This window comes from Camelus ferus, chromosome 16 (assembly GCF_009834535.1).
Source record: "Camelus ferus isolate YT-003-E chromosome 16, BCGSAC_Cfer_1.0, whole genome shotgun sequence".
NCBI lineage: Eukaryota > Metazoa > Chordata > Mammalia > Artiodactyla > Camelidae > Camelus > Camelus ferus.
In genome coordinates this window covers 26152654-26171821 of record NC_045711.1, presented here as the reverse complement: position 1 = coordinate 26171821, position 19168 = coordinate 26152654, and the positions used below count along the sequence as shown (strand labels likewise).

The 19168-nt window shown below is 54.6% G+C and overlaps 1 protein-coding gene across 2 annotated transcripts in view; it reads right to left on the bottom strand.

Moving 5' to 3' along the window:
* Nucleotides 1-11783, bottom strand: part of SDK2 (sidekick cell adhesion molecule 2) — a 246430-nt gene extending 234647 nt beyond the window's left edge. Inside the window, exon 1 of one of the 2 annotated variants that reach the window (XM_032456926.1) lies at nucleotides 11329-11783. In XM_032456926.1, the coding sequence (XP_032312817.1) occupies nucleotides 11329-11392 (64 nt within the window). In that variant the 5' untranslated portion in view covers nucleotides 11393-11783. The remainder of the gene's footprint in view (nucleotides 1-11328) is intronic. The other variant, XM_032456928.1, reaches the window with a different exon arrangement.
* Nucleotides 11784-19168: the final 7385 nt, after the last annotated feature.

The window sequence follows — 19168 nt, the reverse complement described above, 5'->3', positions numbered from 1 at the left end:
GATAACGAGGCAGGTTACTTCTGGGCTCTGAGAATGTGCTCCAGAGGCCCCTGAAGCAAGGGTACCCCCTCCTTCATCCAGCCTCCCCTCAATCCCCAGATGTCCCAAGGCCCAGCCCCATGACTCAGCCACTCCCTTGCCCTCATCTGCGTGTCAGCATCTCAGAGGCATGTCCTTGCTTCACTCGGACACTCAGGCTGGGCTCAGAGGACCCAGAGCCCCTGAGCTCTTACCCAGCAGAGGCACAAGAGAAGCTGAAGTCAGAGGCCTGCTCCCCGCGCCCTGGGGCTGAACATTCCAAGTTCCTGGACAGACAATGAGTCTTAACATCGCAGGCGAGGTGGCAGGCAGCGGGGTGCAGACAATGGGTCTGTGTTCCTCCCCACGCCTTCCTGCCGAGGCTCTCAGCCAGGGCCCCGTGAGGGAGGCTGAACCATCAAAAGCACAGCGGTCCATCCAGCGGGTCCCACTTGCCTCTGTCCAAGGCCCAGGCTGAGGCTAGGGGCCCCCTTATCACACCCTCTCTCGCTCCCTGGGGCCGAACAATGTTCCTTTTTCCTGAAGGCTCCGGCATCTTCTAGGTTCTTCATCCACCGGAGCCTTAGGGAAAAGGGGTCAAATGCCAACACCTCTCTTCCTCTCCCCGACGCCCAGGCCTCTGTCTTCCCGGGGCAGGGAGAATGGGCAGTGGGCAGAGCTCTCCAGCCACTGGGAGCCACAGCCAGAAACGTCTCCTCTCTCCCTGGCTGATTCCTCTTCATTAGTGCAATCACATCAACACTGACAGCAGTGGATTTATCACTGCCCCGACGACAACCATTTGTCACCCAGTGATGCACAGCCTGATAATGAGTTTGGGGCAGAGCTAATGAGGAACTGCCACCAACTCTCCTCAGCAGCTCTGGCCCTGCGATGCCCTGCCCACCGACCCACCCCTGCCAACAGCCGCTCCGCCAGGGCAGGGAGAGGGGGCTCCAAGAAGAGAGGTCAAGGGCCACTGGGCTGAGCCCGCCAGAGCCCTGCAAAGTCACTGAGCATGCTGCCTGAGTGAGGAGACTTCAAGGTTGACTGAGCAGGAAGGCGTGAGTGCTGGGCACTGTCCGGGGCGGCCGCACCTCCTCTGGTCCAGGGCAGGGAGGGACAAACAGTGGTAATGGGGAGGGCGGGCCACCCCGTGGGAGCCTGGGAGTGCATGGATGCTCTGAGCTTTGCTTCCAGGAGCCCAGGAGCCCCAAGAGGAATGGGGAGAGGAGTGACTGAAACTGATCTAGAACACTGAGTGAGTGCTGCTTGGGCACAAACGTGGAGAGGCTGCTGGGGTGCGACCACACTCGGGCCCTGCTTTGCCAGGGGTGGGCTTCCGGTACCCTCAGCTCTGGAAGGCACTGACGCGTGTCAGTAAGAAGGGCCCCTGTGCGATGGACACAGTTATCACAGGGCCCAGCGCCTCTTACTAGGAGGGTCTTCAGGCCCTCGCTCAGTGCCCTGCCCCCAACTCTTCCTCCATCACAGCTACAGTGGTGGTGTTCATGCTCCCGACGCTCAGTGCAAATTAAAAGGGAAGGGAGGGAGGGCCCCAGGGGAGGCCAGGAGACAGGCCCCCTAATGGTATGGGGCAGATGACCGGTGCTCAGGGAGACCCAGCAAACACCAACCACCCGAGCAGCAGGGTCCTCTAGGGACCTCAGGCTCACACTCACCACCCTAGAAGGCACCAGATGAGACATGGCAGATGGTTATGGTCGCCTGGGGTCAGTCGCATCTGCGACACAAGTACATTAGGAGGCGGGTATGTAGATAAAATCTTACAGAAAAACTTAAGTACAAATGGTTGAAATATATATGTGTAAAGCATCTGAGAATCTTACAGATGATGTGGCCCCACAGATCATCTTATTCAAGTGTTTCAAAGCCAAGTTTTGACATCTATCCCAGGGGGTCCAGGAAGCCATGGGGCAGACGTACCACAGCTTCCAGCAACATCAATTGGCTTTAAAATATTCTTTGTGTGTTAAAATAGAATTCAGATAGACTGCAGAATGGAATGCAACATTTCATGCATTTAAAAAGTAAAATATGAAAAAGGAAAAGGTCCTGCAGATAGCGGGCAGCTTCAGGCTACATGGCCAGATCCCCCAGGGCACCCGTGGCCGCCCTCCTCCACCACTGAAGTCCTTCCCAGAAGAGCTTGGAAATGCTGTATTTATGCCCCCGTGTTTTTCCACTGAGGAGGACGTGGAGGCCAAGAGGGACCAGGTGACAATAGGTCCTGACCTCTGAGGCCCGAAAGGCGTCACAAGACTGTTACCCTCCCTCTGATGTTACTGTTACCCCTGCCGCACCCTGCTTGCCTTAAAGGGTTAACTTCATTAATGGGGAACCATAATTTATGTCTAATACCTCCATCCTTGTTGATGAAGGGTTATTATCTAAACTCAAGGAGTTTATAATTAGAGAAATCAGTCACACGCACATTAGAAGATAGTTCAGAACCAACAAGGCCAAGTGCCAAATGAGACACCTAGACCATCGGCACCCTGAGGGCTCGGAGGTATTTGGGACCCAGGGAGGCAGAGGGTCAAGGGTGCAGAAGAGGAGAGAGGAGGGAAGGGTGCCGATGGCTTCCTGGAGGTGACGGCAGTGAGCACGCTGGTGGTCAGGAGTTGGGGGAGGGGAGGGGAGACTGCAGCCGTGGGCAGACTGTGGAGGGCTTGGCCGTGGTACCGCAGCGGTGGGGACACCACAGGGGTGAAGGCCCACCCATGGGGAGGGGGTGATGGGAGAGGCCTTGGCATTCAGATCCTCTCGCGAAGTGGGAGAGCAGATGGGGTGTCTAGAAAGAACCCCGAGCTCCCTTAGAGAGAGGAGAGGCTATCTCAGCCTGCACCCTGCGCGCACCCCCACCCCGCACCCACCCTAGCTGGGGCAGAGCTTGTGGTCAAAGGAGACCGCTCCCAAATCCCAAAGCGGCGCGATGAGCCATTCCTAAATGTGCATGTCTTAACAGGATCAAAAGCAATGACCTAAGAAGCAGCTGACCTCCCCTCATTGTCTCTTTCTTACAAGTCAAGGGACCTTGCCAAGTTACTTAGTGTTTCTGAACTTCAATGCTAACAAGGTTAATAACTTAATACTTTCTGGCCAAAATCCTTCACAGGTTGTGATGGAGAGAAAATGAGATGTCGGTGAAAGCTACGCACAGAAATTTGAGTTTTTAAGAAAGGACCTAGTATAAAACGTTCACCTCAAGGGCTGAACAAATGATAATAGCTTAATATGTGGGTTATTTGCATTTCAAGCTGGAGGCAAAGACAGTCTTAGTCAAATAAATGAATCCCTAATAGTGGAAGTTTAGATGCTACAGTTGGGTCTGTGAAAGATAAAGGGAACAGAGGTATTCGGGAACAGGGCACATGACAAATTGTGGGCCCAAAGATCACCCTGCCTCCCTGACACCAAGATGACAATAATGACAATGATGAACACTTATTCAGTGTTTACTATACACCAAGCTCTGTCTGAAGAGCTTAATGTATCGCATTAAAACAACCCCATGAGGTTAGGATGACTGTTATCTCCATTTTGCAGATGAAAAAACTGAGGCACAGGTTGGCTATGTAACTTATCCAAGGTCATTCAAGCAGTAGATGACAGGTAGGATTTGAACCCAGGGAGTCTTCTATATTTCAGGCTCCTCAGAGGCCTGTGCTGTCTCACCCGGGCCCTCCGACAGCACATTCTGGATTGACTCTCATGGTTCAAAGCAGGGAACAGGGCATCTGTACCAGATGCAGAACTGACTCACATTACGTGGAAACAACCCAAGTGTGCAGGTGCCCAGCCACAGTTCTGACCATGGCTCAGGCTCTGGGGAACACAACTTCCCAGATATTTGCATGTTTGCACCTCCACAGAGAAGTCCGGGCATGGCGGGTCCAGGGTCCTGGCTCCAGCAGGCCCTCGAGAAGCCGAATTCACAGGCTGCATTATGCCAATAATATTTCCTCCTCTTAGGATTATCACATCATTAAAATTTCATCACCCCTCTGGGTCACTAATGGCTTCCTATATGACATCAAATTTAATTGCTACTCTTCCTCACCTCATTCAGTTTAGAAGACTCTTGCATAGCTCCATCACTAGTTAGCCAGTCATGAACACCACAAATGACCTTAAGGGGACTCCATCAAACATCTCCAGGTCATCCCAACCCTAGGGAGGGGACAGGAGAAAGCAGGAGAGGAGAGGGAGAAAGGGGTTCCTCTCCTGACCTCTCATGTTCTACTAACTTAAGGTCCAGTGAAGATACGACCAGTGCAGAGATGAGAGCCAGGAGGCTCGAGAAGGGGAGGAGGGGGAATTCTCAGGGTGATTTACAAACTCTACTTCCGCCCCTGGATCAGCCGCGGTCTCCTAACAGCACAACTAGCTGAGCATCTCTCATTGGGAAAAATGTCAGTGAAGGATGCCGTGGAGGCATGGGGCAGCCTGGGGCAGTGGAAAAAGGATCATAGAGCCCTGGGTTCAAATCTTCCCATCTTGCCTCCAAATTGTCAGGTCTTGGGCAGGTAATTGCTCTGAGCCTCAGTTTATCCACACGGAGTTGAGGGAGACGGAGGCGGGAAACGTCTATAATGCACCTAACACTATCCAGCACGTAAAACTGGGCACCAAATGTTGGTTTGCTTCCCCTCTGCAGATCCGTAAGATGAGGAGAAGAGATCGAGTCATTCTACACTGGGGAAGATGCAAGAGAAAATGGAGCCAAAGGAAGATGTGGGGGAAATATGAAGTAAAAATACCAGGGAGGGAAATCTGAAAATGAAATGCAACCTGAGATCCTATCTTTAAGACTCTCTGGCGGGGCAAACCCAGAAGCACAGATCCAGGTGAATTAGCTTGTTGAGTGCTTCTGATATGTCAGGTTCCACGCTGAATGCTCTGCTTGTGTTATCTCATTTACTTCTCCTTGTATTACAAACAAGCAAACGGGGCTTGAACATATCGGTGATTGAACGCAAAGGGGCATAGATTAACCCAAAGTGACAGAGCTGGAACCCAGTTTGGCCCCGTTCCAACGCACTGGCCACTCCATGTGCCACTTCTCAACAGCCTAAGGAAGAAATTCAAAAGGTGGGGAAGTAAGAGCACGGACTGGGGGTAGCTCAGGGGAATGCTTTAGGGATGGCCCTGTCTTGGGTAAAGTAATTCTCTATATGAAATGCACTTCTGGAGACCGCAGTGTCATCTCTGCAGTTATGAGGAATGCTAGACATCACCAGTGCGCACAGAGATGCTCTTTTTCCAGCCCACAGAAGCCTGCACGCCCCAGCGCCCTTGCCTGGGAAGGACCACTGGGTGGGACCATGTGATCAGCTCTGGCCAATGGGCTGCAAGAGGAAGTGAGCCGGGCTACAGCACTTAATTGTAGATGCAAGTCTTCTTCTACCTCTGGTGTATTTCAAAAGGCGTCTGGTTCCCAAATATCTTCAAATGCCTGGATGGGCATTACCCACCCCCTCAGCCCCCTGCCAGTCCTCCCAATTTCCTCCACATCACAAAGATGGAGTTCAGCTGGTAGGGATTCAGCAAGGATCCTGGAACCACCCAACTCTGGAGGCCAGGCTGCTAGAGGCAGCTTCACCTGCAGGGCCAGAGGTGGGAAAACGTGGGAATGGAGGCGAGAAAGTCTGAATAGGGGCTCAATAGAAACTATTCCATGTAAGCCTAGGGCTGGACTCTGGAGGGCAGGGCTCCCACCCCTCCGGTGCCTGGCTGCTCAGTGCAGTGAGGGCTCCATGGCCCGGGGTGTGTGTGATGTGCAGAGGAGCCCATGAAAGAGCGTGGGTGACCAGAGAACAGCTAGAGAAGCAGGTAGAGTCCACATGACAAAGGCTTTATGCCTTAGGTAAGCATGCGTTCATTCATTCATTCATTCATTCATTCATTCATTCATGTATTCTTCATTCATTTGTTCCTATTGGTCAGGCTTCTACATGCCAGGCGCTGCCCAAGCAGCTGGAGACACAGCCAGGGATAAACTAAAGCCCCGCCCACATGAGAGAGACCAACAGTAAACAAGCCCACACCTGTCCGATGGAGCTGAGGACGGCAGAGGGAGGAAAGCAGGCGAAGGGGTGGGTGCCTGGAGACACCACGTTGTGGAGCACTTAGGGACAGATAAGGGACAACAGAGGAAAGGCTTGAGGAAATAAAGATTGGGCGGTGGCAACATGGGGGAGGAGTGGGCGAGGCTGCAGGCACAGCAGGACCCTCCCGCGCCAGTTCAAAGGCCAGAGCTTGACTGGTAAGTTCTAGCAACACAAAGGTGGTCAGTGCACGTGGTGGACGGGAGTGAGGGAAGATGGGGCAGGAGGGAGGGGCGTGGATTCTGGCAGCCTCACACCTGGTGGCCCTCACGTTATAAGCACTTAACATCTATAAAGAGCATTTTTAAAGTGATGGGGATAATCCCATGTAACGTAAAAAAAGAGCCTAACAGGTAGGTAACACCTGTTTACAAACTTTGTTTCTTCATTTTACAGATGAGGAAACTGGGCCTCAGGTCGGGTGGCTCAGCAGTGGAGGCGGGGCTGGAACCAGGCTGGGAGTCAATCATCGCCATGTTGGCGCCTCCTGTATCGGAAGGAGAGGGGCATCCGTGGCGCTCCTGGGCTCCAAGAGGGGCTTTCTGGATCAGACACCTGGCTTCGGGGGATCTGGAGGAGAGACAAGCTGTGCGGCGCCCCCTGCTCTCCCCCCAGGACCCCGAGCAGCCCCACAGGTCCCTTGCTCAGCCTCGCTCACGCTCTCCGGCCCCGCCTTCTGCCCAGAGTGGGGACAGGAGTGGGGGGAGGACGAGGAGTAGCCGGGATGTCTCAGCAACCAGCCTGTTTTCCTTTCCATTACAGGCAGTGCAGCCGCTGCTGGCCCATTTGTTGCTATTGGCACCCCAAGGCCCCAAATTATGATGACTAATTCCCACCACTTCAGGCAGCTCCAGGGCCATCTGCAGCAACGTGCTGGGGGTGGGGGGGCAGGGTGGAAATCCCACAGGCAGCACCCTAACACCCAGCATCAACTCCAACTCAGTCTCTGGGCTCCCCGAGGGGCCAGGAGTTGGAAGGAGGGAGAGGTTTCAGCCAATCAGAAGACTCCCTCAACTGCAGCCAAATCCTAGGAAAACCAGCCACAGGGAGGCCCACTGCTTCATCAACGTAAAGCACAACTGTTTAACAACCGGCTTGTTTTTAATGTAGTGAGTCTCCCATCACCGGGGGTATGCAAGCAGAGGCCACATTGCCACTGGCCCCACGTTTGTGGGCAGGGGACAGCACTAGATGACTTTTCATGTTTCTTTCAAGTCAAATGCACTGATTCATGTTAGTCCTTAGGACAGAGAACAGGTTCATTCTCTATTACCGTTCAGCTTACAGCCCAACTGTGTCCCGTGGTCCCAAATCAAATGCATACCAATACACAGTTTAACACAGCATTTTAAAGTTGGCCGTTTAGGCACTGTTTAAACAGAGAACTGCTGTAAAGGACTTGGCCTCTTTCCCAGCCTCCCTTCCCTGGTGGAACAAGGTTCCTGGTCCTTGCTTTGGCCTTCCAGTAGAGGACATAAAGGAGAGACGGTCGATAAATATTTGCCAAACAAATGCATGAAAGGGCGAGTTTCTGAGGCAGGTAGCAGGCTGCCAGTGTGCTTCAGTCTCTGGGTGGGGGTCCTGAGTCTGTCCATTCCAGGCAGCAGCGATCTGCAGCAGCCAGTACGAGTACCACACCGGGTCCCTCATTTAACCACAGGCAGAATGTTGCAGACTGCCCAGCTGAAGCCAAGGGGGCACACAGGGCGAGGGAGAGGGGTGTAAGGGGTGGAGAGTCACCCCTCTGGCCCTGGGAGAAGGAGATGTAGGGAGCGGGGTGCCCCCCACCCCCCAGCCCATCTCCTGTGGGGCTTTTGACACATAGCTGAGCTCCGGGCAAGCACGCCACTCGGCCTTGCGGTAATTAGTAAAAGCCCCTGATCAATAAGTTATTTTTTGCTGTCAGTAATTAATAATTACAGCTTAGCCACACCATGTAATTAAACTTTCATCCCGCTCCCTCGAGTGCTGTTTGGCTTTTATTGTGATTATCTCCCAGCACTAAACTTTCTCCCTCTAGAGCCTCCAGGAGCCTGTGGGGCTGGGCTTCTCAATCCCTGCTCAGGGTTTTCTGCTGCCTGGTTCACTCAGCTCAGACTCCCCTCTGTTCCTCCCTCAGGCACCGTTCTCTTGAAAGAACCTTCTGGACCAGCTGGCTGGGCTGCTGCCGCCTTTCGTCCAGCTTCTCGACCCCCTCAGGATGTCCACCTGATCACGAAACATCTTTTGAGGTGTTTGTGGAAATGCAGACATCCGGGCCCACCCAGATCTCTCCAGTCAGAGTGCCCGGGGCTCTGGATCAGGCCTGCGGGAGGGCCGCTTTGAGTCACAGTGATGCAGCCACAGAAGGAAGTCAAAGAAGGGTCTCGGGTGAGGAAAAGACATTCAGGGCTTTTTGGTGGGTGGCAAGGAATCACTCCTTACGGTCCCTTGACTTACAGTGTAAAAACAACCACAATAACAATAATAATAACAATTGCCCTTTATCAAGCCCCTTCTTTGTACCAGGTGCCTGCTCCCTGCACCCCCCCATCCCCAAGTACCTTGACTCTTATCAACTCTGCTCTTTTCTCCAACATTGCTTAGTTTGGGGAAAGTGTGAACTGTGTGACACTGAGTTTTGAGGGAAAAGATCGAATGGTGGCTTTCAGTATAAATAGGTGACGCTGCCCAGGTTCCACACCTGAAGAAAATGAGGCTAAGTCTAGATGAAGTCTGGTAGTGGCCGATGTGAGCTTTGCTCCACTGCTTGGTCCCCCACTCTGTGTCATGACTGGAGAACGGGGCTCATGGGCTCAGAAGTGACAAACAACCGCCCCAAAGGGTTAATGGCACGACCTCAAACTTGAAAGAGACGCAAAGGAGAAATTCTACCCTCTAACCCCAAAGCAGATAAAGGATCCTTGAGCCCCACGCCCGACCCTGCTCCCCTGACACACAGTGCAGCATTGCCCCGAAACCTGCACTGAGACCAGGTTCCCACAATCCTCTGCGTGGTTTGCCGCCCAGGAGATAAACGGAAGGAGAGTAACTGAAGGATGCTGGAAAACTCTCAGAGCCAGAGAACACAAACGGAGCAGCAGGGAATCTGGGCAGCCACACTCAAACAGACAGCAAACGAGAAGTGGGGGAGAGAGTGAATCAATCAAAGAGACCTTCACCGCTTCTGACATGGCGAATCCCTCCCACAGGAAGCACAGGGACACGAGGGGGCCTGGCCTGAGCTTCCCCAGAATGGATGGGTGGAATCTTGGCCTTGGGTGGATGGGACAGGTGTGGAGGTGGGGCATGGAAGCGACTTGCTGACCCAGAAGGAAGGACCTACAGGTGCCCTGAGGACTCCTTACACACCTGGTCCTGGGTGGGACAAAAACTAGGGAGCCACCTGCCCAGGGAACTTGTGCCGTTGCTGGAGGCCGTGCAATAATTAAGTCAGAGGCATCCGTTCAGAAACTGATACCCCTCAGAGCCTTCCTGCCTTCTAGCTCTCAGCTAGTAACCCCATGGCATCTCAGAGCAAACCTGACGTGCCCCAGGACAGACTAACCCATTCCTACTCTGCCAGCCTCACTCACAGTCCTCCCCTGACCCTTAGAAGGACCCCACCCCAGCAAGCCCACCCCAGCCGCAGATGGTCCTGGTACCAGGAGAGGGGCTTAGAAGTCTCCTGGTCCCAGTCCTGACTCCCACCCTCAGATCACCCAGCAGCCTTGGGCAAGTCACCTAATACCCGCGGACCTCAGTTTTCCCATCTGTTAAATGACTGTTAGAATATGATGACCTCTGAAGTCCCTGCCTGCTGGAAGATTTTATGATGATCATAAAAATAATAATAACTTTTATTATCTTACATTCACAGGGCCCGTTACAAAATTTCTAAGTGCTTTAATGTAAATTACATTGTAAAATCCTCCCCTCGGCCCCGCAAGTGAGAGCTGATTGTTTTTATCTCTTTGATCTTGGCTCTCTGGACTGCCTGACGCTGAGCGCACTGGGGTCCCTTCTTCCCTGTGGCTCGTGGGGCGGGGCCCTTTTGAGGTTGCAGGTTCCACAGACTGGAGCCCCAGGGGTGGGCCCAGGACCCCTTCGGAGCCTGGAAGAGGGAAGGCCAAGCCCTGGGGGTCCTGGAGCTCAGTCCAGGCTTCCTCTCCCTCCGCCCCCAGCAGGCGCCGCTCGGACACCGCTGGCACCACTGCCTGGATCTAGGAACCCCAAAGGCAAGAAAGCACGGTACAGCCCTCTCCCCCGCCGGGACCTGCCCAAGGACGGGGGGGATGTCTGGGCATCCGCCCTCTGGAGGGGGACAGTGCGGGTCACGCCTCCTCCTCTTTCCTAATACTCCCACCCCCAAATCCACCAGCCCTTCTCCACTGTGAGGCAGCTCCAGGCAGCTCCAGGTCAGAGCGAGCCGCGGCTGCAGAGACAATTGAGCAGCCAGGGGAGCTGGCTTCAAAGGCAGGATGCTGGAGTGTCTGGGCGGGTGGGAGGGAAGAGGGACGCAGAACCTCCCAGTACATCACCCTACTCCCACCCCCCGGTGGGTCCGGGGCTGCACCGGTGACCTCGGCTCCCGCGCGCACCGCGAAGCACCCCCAGACCCGGGGCAGCCGGCCAGGCAGCTAGCCGCGGACTCTGGGAAGTGGCCAGGACCGGCAACTGTCCTCTCAGGGCGACCCTCCTGGCACCCAGCGCGCGGCTTGGGCCCCTTCCCGCTGCCCTCCCGCCCCAGGGTCCCTCGCCCAGGTCGGCCAGCGCGTGCCCGGCAGGGCCTTGCCCTTCCCCACTGACACGGAGCGGGGAACCTGGAGTCTGGCCGGAGGAGCTGGGTGCAGCCGGGCGATGAGCCTCGCACGAGCCCCTCCCATGCCAGCCCAAGAGCACCCACAGCCCCGGGGGAAGGGAATGATACCCCCCCCCCCAATCCTTAGGCTCTTCTCAGCCTGTACGGGCGACGCCTCCCAGCAAGGACGCCTACCTTTCCTCATTCGGAAGCCACAAGTCTAAGAACACCGGCCCCACCCCCCCGAGAGCCCCCAAACTCGGGGAAAGGGTCCTGAAACTCCCTGGAGAAGGTTCTGCCTGGGCTAAGCCCGGGGTCCAGGAGGCCACCGCGAGTCCAGCGAGCTCCCGCCACCCTCCCCGCCCCCTCCCCACCCCACGTGGGGGTGACTCTCCGTACCTTGGGCTCCGGCCGAGAGGATCTGGTGCAAGACCAGCAGAGTCCAGATCAGCAGCCCCCACATGGTGACCAGCCTTTTGGGGGGTTCTTCCGTACAGTTTTATAATCCTGGTGGGGTCCGGTACCCCGCGGCTTGGTCCCGGGAGACTGTCTACGGAGCTCCGACCTGAGGAGGGGGTATCGGCCTGGGAGGAGCTGCGCCGGAGACCCCAAGCTTTCCTCGTCTTCTTCAATCCAAATCCTATCCCCGTGGCGCGCCTGGAAGGCGAGGGACAAGCCAAGAGAAGGAGGAAAAGCCGCTCTCGGGCTCGGGGCACCTTCCTCCCTTAGCACCCCAACTCAGACCTCTCCCGAGCAGGGCGGCCTCGGCGATCTGGCCGGGTCGCGGGCCAGGCTCCGGAATAAACCGACAACTTCAGGAAACTTCCTCCCGTGGCCACGTTGCCCGGCCCCCGCCCCCTCCCCGCCCCCTGGTTGGGTCCTTCGCGCGGACGCAGTCACCGCCGATCCAGGCGCCGGGCCCCCGGGGCCGGGCGGGAGGGGAGCGCGGAGGCAGAGGCGGGTGCGGGGCTTCTCTCAGGGGCGCCGGGTTCGCGGGGCGCGGTGAGCATAGCGGTCCGAGTCTCCCTGGAGCTGAAGTTTTCTTCTCTCTAACTTTGAAGGCGGCATCTGGCGGGGCCGAACCACCTCTTTCAGCTCCACTGTCCTGGCGCCCAATCCCGGCACTGTCGGTCCCTCCCGGGGACGCCGGGCCCGGGTGCGCCCTCGGCTCCGCGCCCAGCGGGCTAGCAAACTTTGCAGGTCCCGCGGCCCGGCGCGCAGCCCCGCGCGCCCATGTCCGCGCCGGCTGAGGGGCGGCGGGGACGACTGCCGGTCTCGGCGACCCGGGCTGTCGCCGGCGCACGGGCGCGGAGCCTCCTGCCGGCCGGAGGATGGAGCCCGGCGGCCCTGCCTTGCGCCGCGCCCTGGCCGGAGCTCTCTGTGAGGAACGCGGAGGGCCCGGCGGGCAGCCCCGGCTCTGGGGGCGCGGCGCCTCCTCGGACGCCCGGCGCGCGCCGACCGCCGGGACCGGAGAAGCAGCGGCCGCCGCGCCCGCCCCAGCGCCTTGGCCGCGCCGCCGCCGCCCGTTTCAGCAGCAGCCGCCGCCGCCGCCGCTCGCCGAACCCGCCGCCCTCGGCTTCCCGGGCTCGGCGTCCGGAAAGCCGCTTCTGCCTGCGCCGAGCGGGAGCTGCGGGGGCAGCGTGAGCCGGGGACGAGCGCGGCGGAGGCGGAGGCGGAGACGCGGCGAGGGGGGCCGAGCGCTACCCCGTGGCCGCGACTGGAGAGCAGCCTGCGCGCGGGGGGGTGGGTGGGGGGGTGGCGGCGGCGGCGGCGGCGGCGGGGGCCCCGAGCCAGGCCCGGGAGCGAGCCCCGCAGAAACACAAGCTGTGGGGCGGCCGCGGGCGCCTCGCGCCTTCGGGACCCGCCGGAGGGCAGCACTGCTAACCTCGTACCGTACCCGGGAGGGATGCGCCCAGAGCCCCTCGGCCCTCTCGGCCAGCCGTCCCTTCCAGCCTCTGCCCTGCACCCCTCTCTAAGGCCTCTTCGGACCTCTCCCCCCTAGCCAGGAACCCCAACACCCTTCCCGGACGTTGAGTAACAGGGGTGGAGGGTGTGAGGGGAAGAGGGTTCGGTCAACTGATTGATTCCAGTTTCCCCTTCCCAGGTCGGGCTTTCAAAAGTCTGGAACCGCTCAGGGCGGAGAGCAAGACAAAAGAGAGGCCGGGGACTTACAGATGGCTGAGAAAGTGAAGTTGGTGCCAAGGCATATGCATTCTTTGTTTCTTCTTTTTTCCTCTGAGCTCTTATTGCAAAGGGTGGACGAATGGGAAGTGAGTGAAAAAGCTACAGAAAAGAAGTTCGGAGGTTTCCTTCCTTGTGCAACAGGAGTCAGCAGGACCAGCACCCATGGAGCCCAGCTCCGGACTGCAGGACCCAGTTAAACAGTCCCGGATACTGGATAGTTTTGCTTCCATGCGCCTCTTTCTCCATAAAATATATATATTTTTAAATAATATTTATGACCGTGATGGCACAAAGAGAAATATATGAATATTACATATTAAGATAGTTTTCTTCAACTTGAGAGTTCATTTATTTCTTCTGATTTTAAAAGAAACTAAAACATTTTCATGGGCCCCTAAAAGATGGCGCTTTCCAGCATGGCACCTGTGGAGCCACATGGAGTCGCCCTGTCCGCTTGGTGCTTCTGCTGGGAGCCAAGCGCCCCTGAGGTTCCACCCTGGGGCACAGTTCTTTCCTGTCTCTGCTCCCGATGATCCACTCTACCCAAGAGGGTACCCCTTCTGAGAGCCGTGGAGCACACACCAACGCTGCAAACATTTCACTACTTTTGAAAACTCTCATTTCACATGCCTCGGAAAAAGAACTGGGGGCACTTCCTGAAAATGGCTGAGAAGCTAGCCTGGTTTCCCTTAACGGTCCTTCATCACCTAATTCAAACATTTTGCAACTTTTCCGCTGGCAACTGGTGCTCCATCCTTCTGGCTGGCTGGGGAAGGAGAGGGCTTCGGGGGCAGGGGACGTAGATGTGGCCACCCCTCCTTCCCTTTGCTGGCCATGATGTTGCTGGCTGCTTAGGGATGCACAGCTGGCCTCACATCCTCCCCTACTTGCTCTAACCGCCCCATGCTAGAGCTCAGGCCCTTCCAGACCTCAGAGAACAGCTGTCTGCAAAGTGCTGTTACACTTTTTGCTCATAGAGGGGGCCTGAGAGCCAGATTTGCCCGGAACCTCTCCTCCTTTTCAGCCAGCAAAAGGACAGCAGAAAGACTGTATCTCTGTTCTCTGAGGCGGGGGAGCTCACATTGAAATGTCCACCCTCTTCGTGTCCAGTCCCAGACTTCTGGCAGCCAGGAGTCTGCGCTGGATGCTCCTGGGGCTCCGAACATCATTTGTTCTCTTTCTAAGAAGAGACATGTTTGCACAGCCTCATGTAGTCCCCGTGAACCTTCTGGGAGTTTAATCCCCAAAGGCCAGGGCAGGATACCAACCAGGGGCTGCGGTAAGGGAGGGGGTCTCCTTTTGTGTTGGAGATCCCCAGGCATGCCTGCTTGTTAGGGAAGAGGACGTTACCCTTCCAGAGACTCTTACAGCCAATCTTTGTCTCTATCCATCTGAGGCTTTTTCTGGCCTCAGCCTGTACACTTGCGCAGACAGGAAAGGAACTATCTGATTTTGCTTCTTAGAGTTTCGCTGGCCCAAGAGGAGGCCGAGCAGGAAGCCTGCCACTTTGAGAGGGGCTCGTTACTGAGAAAGTCACTTGCAGACATCGTGACCTCATTCTTGCCAGCAGCGGCGTAATTAGAGGTTGCACATGGTAGAGTTACAGGGGTGCCACATTGGGAGGGGCTGAGTGGCTTTCCCAGGCTCTCTTCTGCCTCCCTGGTACAGATCTTGCCCCTTTAATTTGAGTTTGTGGGTACAGCTGTTCCAGAAAACTCAGGACAGGATCTGGGGCCTCTCCCTCATTTATATCCAGTCTCCCTCCAACCCCAGAGCCAGCACTTCGTGGAAAGCTCTTCATCTTAGAGATTCTCTCTCCAGATATCGCAGTCTGTAAAACTGAGGTCGGGGGTGGGCGCAGCTGCAGGGAGTAACGCATTTTATTTCATAAGAGGAGGGAAGGCCTGGGTCTCTCTGCCTCCCCTCCCCCCTCTCCCTTTTCAAATAGATGACGTATGTTTAAAATGTCACCGTTCTTGTTGAAGAACCTTTACAAAGCCCCAAACAGGACCACTTTCTTGGCCTCTCATTCCACACATAGAGGCAGTGAGAGAGCATTGCTGCAGAACTTGGCCCGAGAGCCTTCGGAGTGGGAGTGCATCACAGCGTGTGCCAGCCAGGAGCAAGGGGGCAAAACCCAGGACGGTCAGATGGAGCTGTTCAATATCACAGAAGGCCGCCATCCTACCTATCCCACCATCCCTCAGCATCAAACCCATCTTCCGCCCCATCTCACACACAGAAACCGAAGGGTGGGCCGGGCAGCGCTGGCTTTTCAATATGATCATTGTATACTTTTTTCTATTTTCCATCGCAAATGTAACAGCAACTAGAACAGAGCGTTCGATTGCAGGATCAGGCACATCCTCCACCCGCGGGGACCAGGCAGGCAGCAGTGATACTGGAGAGGCAGAAACGTGGGTCCGCTTCCTTCTCCCACCCTGTCCCCACTCCCTCATCCCCTGTTCCCTGCCTCCCAAGTTGCTCCAGGTGCCACCTCCGCCCCCCCCCCCGCCCCCCCGCCTCTGGTGGTGATTTTACTCAGGATAAGAAGGCAGAAAGAGTGAGCGGCCAGAGGAGGGGAAAAGGACTGGGCATGACTCAGTCCATAAGGAAGATGAGAGAGGCCAGAAGGAGAGTCAGGGTTAAAGTGGTCTTTAAACTGTGGGTTTCAAGGCAAAAATACTTCCCACGCCCATCCCTCCCTTCCCAGCGTCTCCTTCCAAGCTGCTCTCAGAGTTGCCTGGGCAGGGCTGGGAGAGCACCCCCCAACCCGCCCCTGCCCAGAATAGGGACTTTCTGCTGAGCAGTCTCTGGTCCACCTGAAGGGAACTCAGACAACTAATTGCCTTGAAACATGGCTTCCAGTAAATAATTCATGGCATTCTCTTTTCATTTTGTTCTGTTTTGAAGACGCAGAAAAGGATGGAGTAGAGTAGACAGAGGTGGTTTCGTAATCTCCATTGGAACAGAGAGATGCTGAGCTCCTGTCTCAGTCAGCTTGGCTGCCATGACAAAACATCACAGGCAGGGGCTGGGAAGTCCAAGATCAGGGTGCTGGCATCTTTGATTCTTAGTGAAGTTTCTCTTCCTGGCTTGTAGATGGCCACTTTCTTGCTGGGAGAGAGAAAGAGAGAGAGACTTGGGGGAGAGAGCGAGCTCTGGTCTCATTTCCTTTCTAATAAGGACTAATCCCATCTGTGGTTACCCCCCTAACCCCTCTAAAGCAAATTACCACCTAAAGACCCTATCTCCAAGTATTGCCACATTTGGGGAGGGTTAGGGCTTCAACCTGTGAATGCAGGGAGGACACAATTTTTCCTCCAGCAGTACCCTAGTCCGAGAGCCACCCCCACCCTTGATTACCCACTGTAATTTACTTTCACTCCCTTAGGAGAAAGGGCCTAAGAGCACAGTGCCTGTCTATGGCTGGGCTGGGGGCAGCCTGTATCTTTGGTTTTTCTGTGCTAAGTTCAGAACCACCAGGGGAGTATAGCTCCTGGGTCTCCAAGCCCCAGGATCTGATTGGCTTGGAAATGTACCTAAATGGTCTGGGGTTCCATCCTCCATGGCCACCAAAAAGGGGAAAAGAGACACAGAGAGATGGAGCAGAAACCCACCAATACCGGTGCAGAAATGTACAACGGCTAGCTGGTGGGGAGCCAGCTGCAAGCCGGGGAGAACAGAGGTTAACAGACCACAAGAGACAGCATTTTTAAACAATAAAACTGCTAAATGTAGGCTAGGCTAGGGAAGGAAGTGAACGCATGAGGAAACATAGGCATTTGCTAGGCCATTCTCAGCCATTCTGAGCCCAGGGCTTAGCATGTGGGGGGTGCAGCCAAGTCTGGTGGGGAAGTGGAGTACTGATGCCCGATGAGAGGGGGCGCTATAAACACACACTGCTGGAAGGTCCAGGAAGGAGGAAGTTGGTTGGGGCCAGATGTGTACTTTGTGGTAGTTTCAGAAACAAAACTAGCACACATTTCATTCAAGAATATCCTTAATGTGTCTACAATTCAGTATATAAGCACCACGGAGAAGCCTGCCTCTAGGTGGCCAGGACACTGATCTTTAAATTAGACAAGGATTTAGAATCATTTAAGGCCATTCAAAATCACAGAGCAATGAACTCTAACTTGAGCAGGGTTTATTTCTTCTGCTTAGTACAAGAGGAAACTGTGGATCTGCCTTTCAGAGCCATCAAAGTCAAGCTCTCACAACTTAAAGGGTGAGTATCTTTCACTGGGCACTGACCGTCTGCTCCAGGCACACTCACCTCCTGGCCGTTTTGAAGCCACGCCACATATTAGCCTGCCTTCAGTCTGGAGCTTGCTGATCCCTGGACCTAAAGTGCCCTCCCTTCAAATAGCCACATGGCTCACCCCTTCTCCTTCTCTGTGTCACTGTTTAAATGGTACCTGGCCAGTGAGGCCTCCCTGTCAATCACTTTGAAAAAGCAATTCCCTCGGAGGGTGATGTTCAAAACAGCCAATACCGGTAGGGCAGATGCACTGACCCATCAGCACGGTTGCTGCCGGGGCCACTTCCCCAGCACATCATGCCGAGTGTCAGTCCTGATTCATTAACCCACGTGCACTCATGTACATGTGCACACACAGACACACTCACACTCCCTATGACTCCTCCGACTTTCTTTCCCTTTAGGACTTTTACCATCATTTGATATCCTTTATATTTTTCTTGTTAGCTTATTTCTTGCCCATCTTCCCCCGCTAGAATGTAAGCACCTTGAAAGCAGGGTTTTTTTTTTTTTTTTTTTACCAGTTTTGCTCTGTGCCTGTAAAACAATCAGAATCCGACCAAGCCATGATACACGTTCCATGAAATCAAAACAACGGGCAGATGTACATGAAGTGTGATCAGCCTTCCAGTTTCATTACTATGTCTTTACTTCCATTGACCTTGCAAATTAAGCTATTTACACCTCAAATGTGTGTCTTCCAATATTTGTATTTACAGCCAGCGTTACTACTGCCTGAGAATCCACCCAATCTCTGACTAATGTCTGTAACTTACACAGTCACATACATTCACTTAATTTCTAAGAAGTAAGGTTTCGCAGAACTAAGTGAGCTGAAAGGCGGCGTGAGTTTCAGACACAGGGAGACATCTCATTTCTATGCAACTAACATTCTAAGTTGTCTTTGGCGGAGCTACGCCTGCTTACTTCAGTTCGGAAGAGGACTCTTCCCTTCATAAAAGTTTATGTTACAGAATTCTTAAAAGCCACTGCTTAGAAAATATAATTCAGTTCGCACGCTAAGACCAAAGCCCGCCTGTGCTTGGGGTAAGAGGGAAGCGTTTTTCAGGAGGGGAGCGTTTTTCAGAAGTCAAGCGTGAACACAGGCTGGGGTGTGGCCTCAGAGATCTGAGTTCAAGTTCCAGCTCTCCCAGGACTTGTGGAGGATGGTACCTTCGTAAGCCTTCATTTCCTCATCTATAAAATGAGACCGTAAAAGTACTTGCCTTATGATGTTGGGAAGATGAAATGAGATAATACATAGATGATCTGGCATCTGATAAACAATCAATAATAGGAGCCATTATTATTAAAAATCATTCCTCAGTGATCTTAGAATTTTGCAGTTTCTTCTCCAGATAATGGAACTAGACTTTGCTTGAGAGCAGGCTTTGCCGACCGACAGCCTGTGGGCTGGATCCCAACCACTGGCTGTTTTTGTAAATAAAGTTTTATTGGCACAGCCACACCCATTGATTTTCATAGTGTCTGTGGTTCTTCGCAGTAACTATAAGAGCAAGGTTGAGTAGTTGTGACAGAGACCTTACAGCCTGCAAATTTTAAATATTAGCTCTCTGGCCCTTTATAGAAAAAGTGTGCCAACTCTTGCTCCAGAGGAAAATGACGGCAAGTCGTCCCATAAACATCTTTGACTTTTGGATTCCGAGACTGTGCGCCTGTCCAGCTCTGCTCTGCCCATTTTCTTGCAGGTCCAAGTATCAGCCCTGCCTTCCATACTTGCCTGAAGCCATCTGAGGGCAGCCGTCCAGTGATGTAAGATGATCCTGGCTT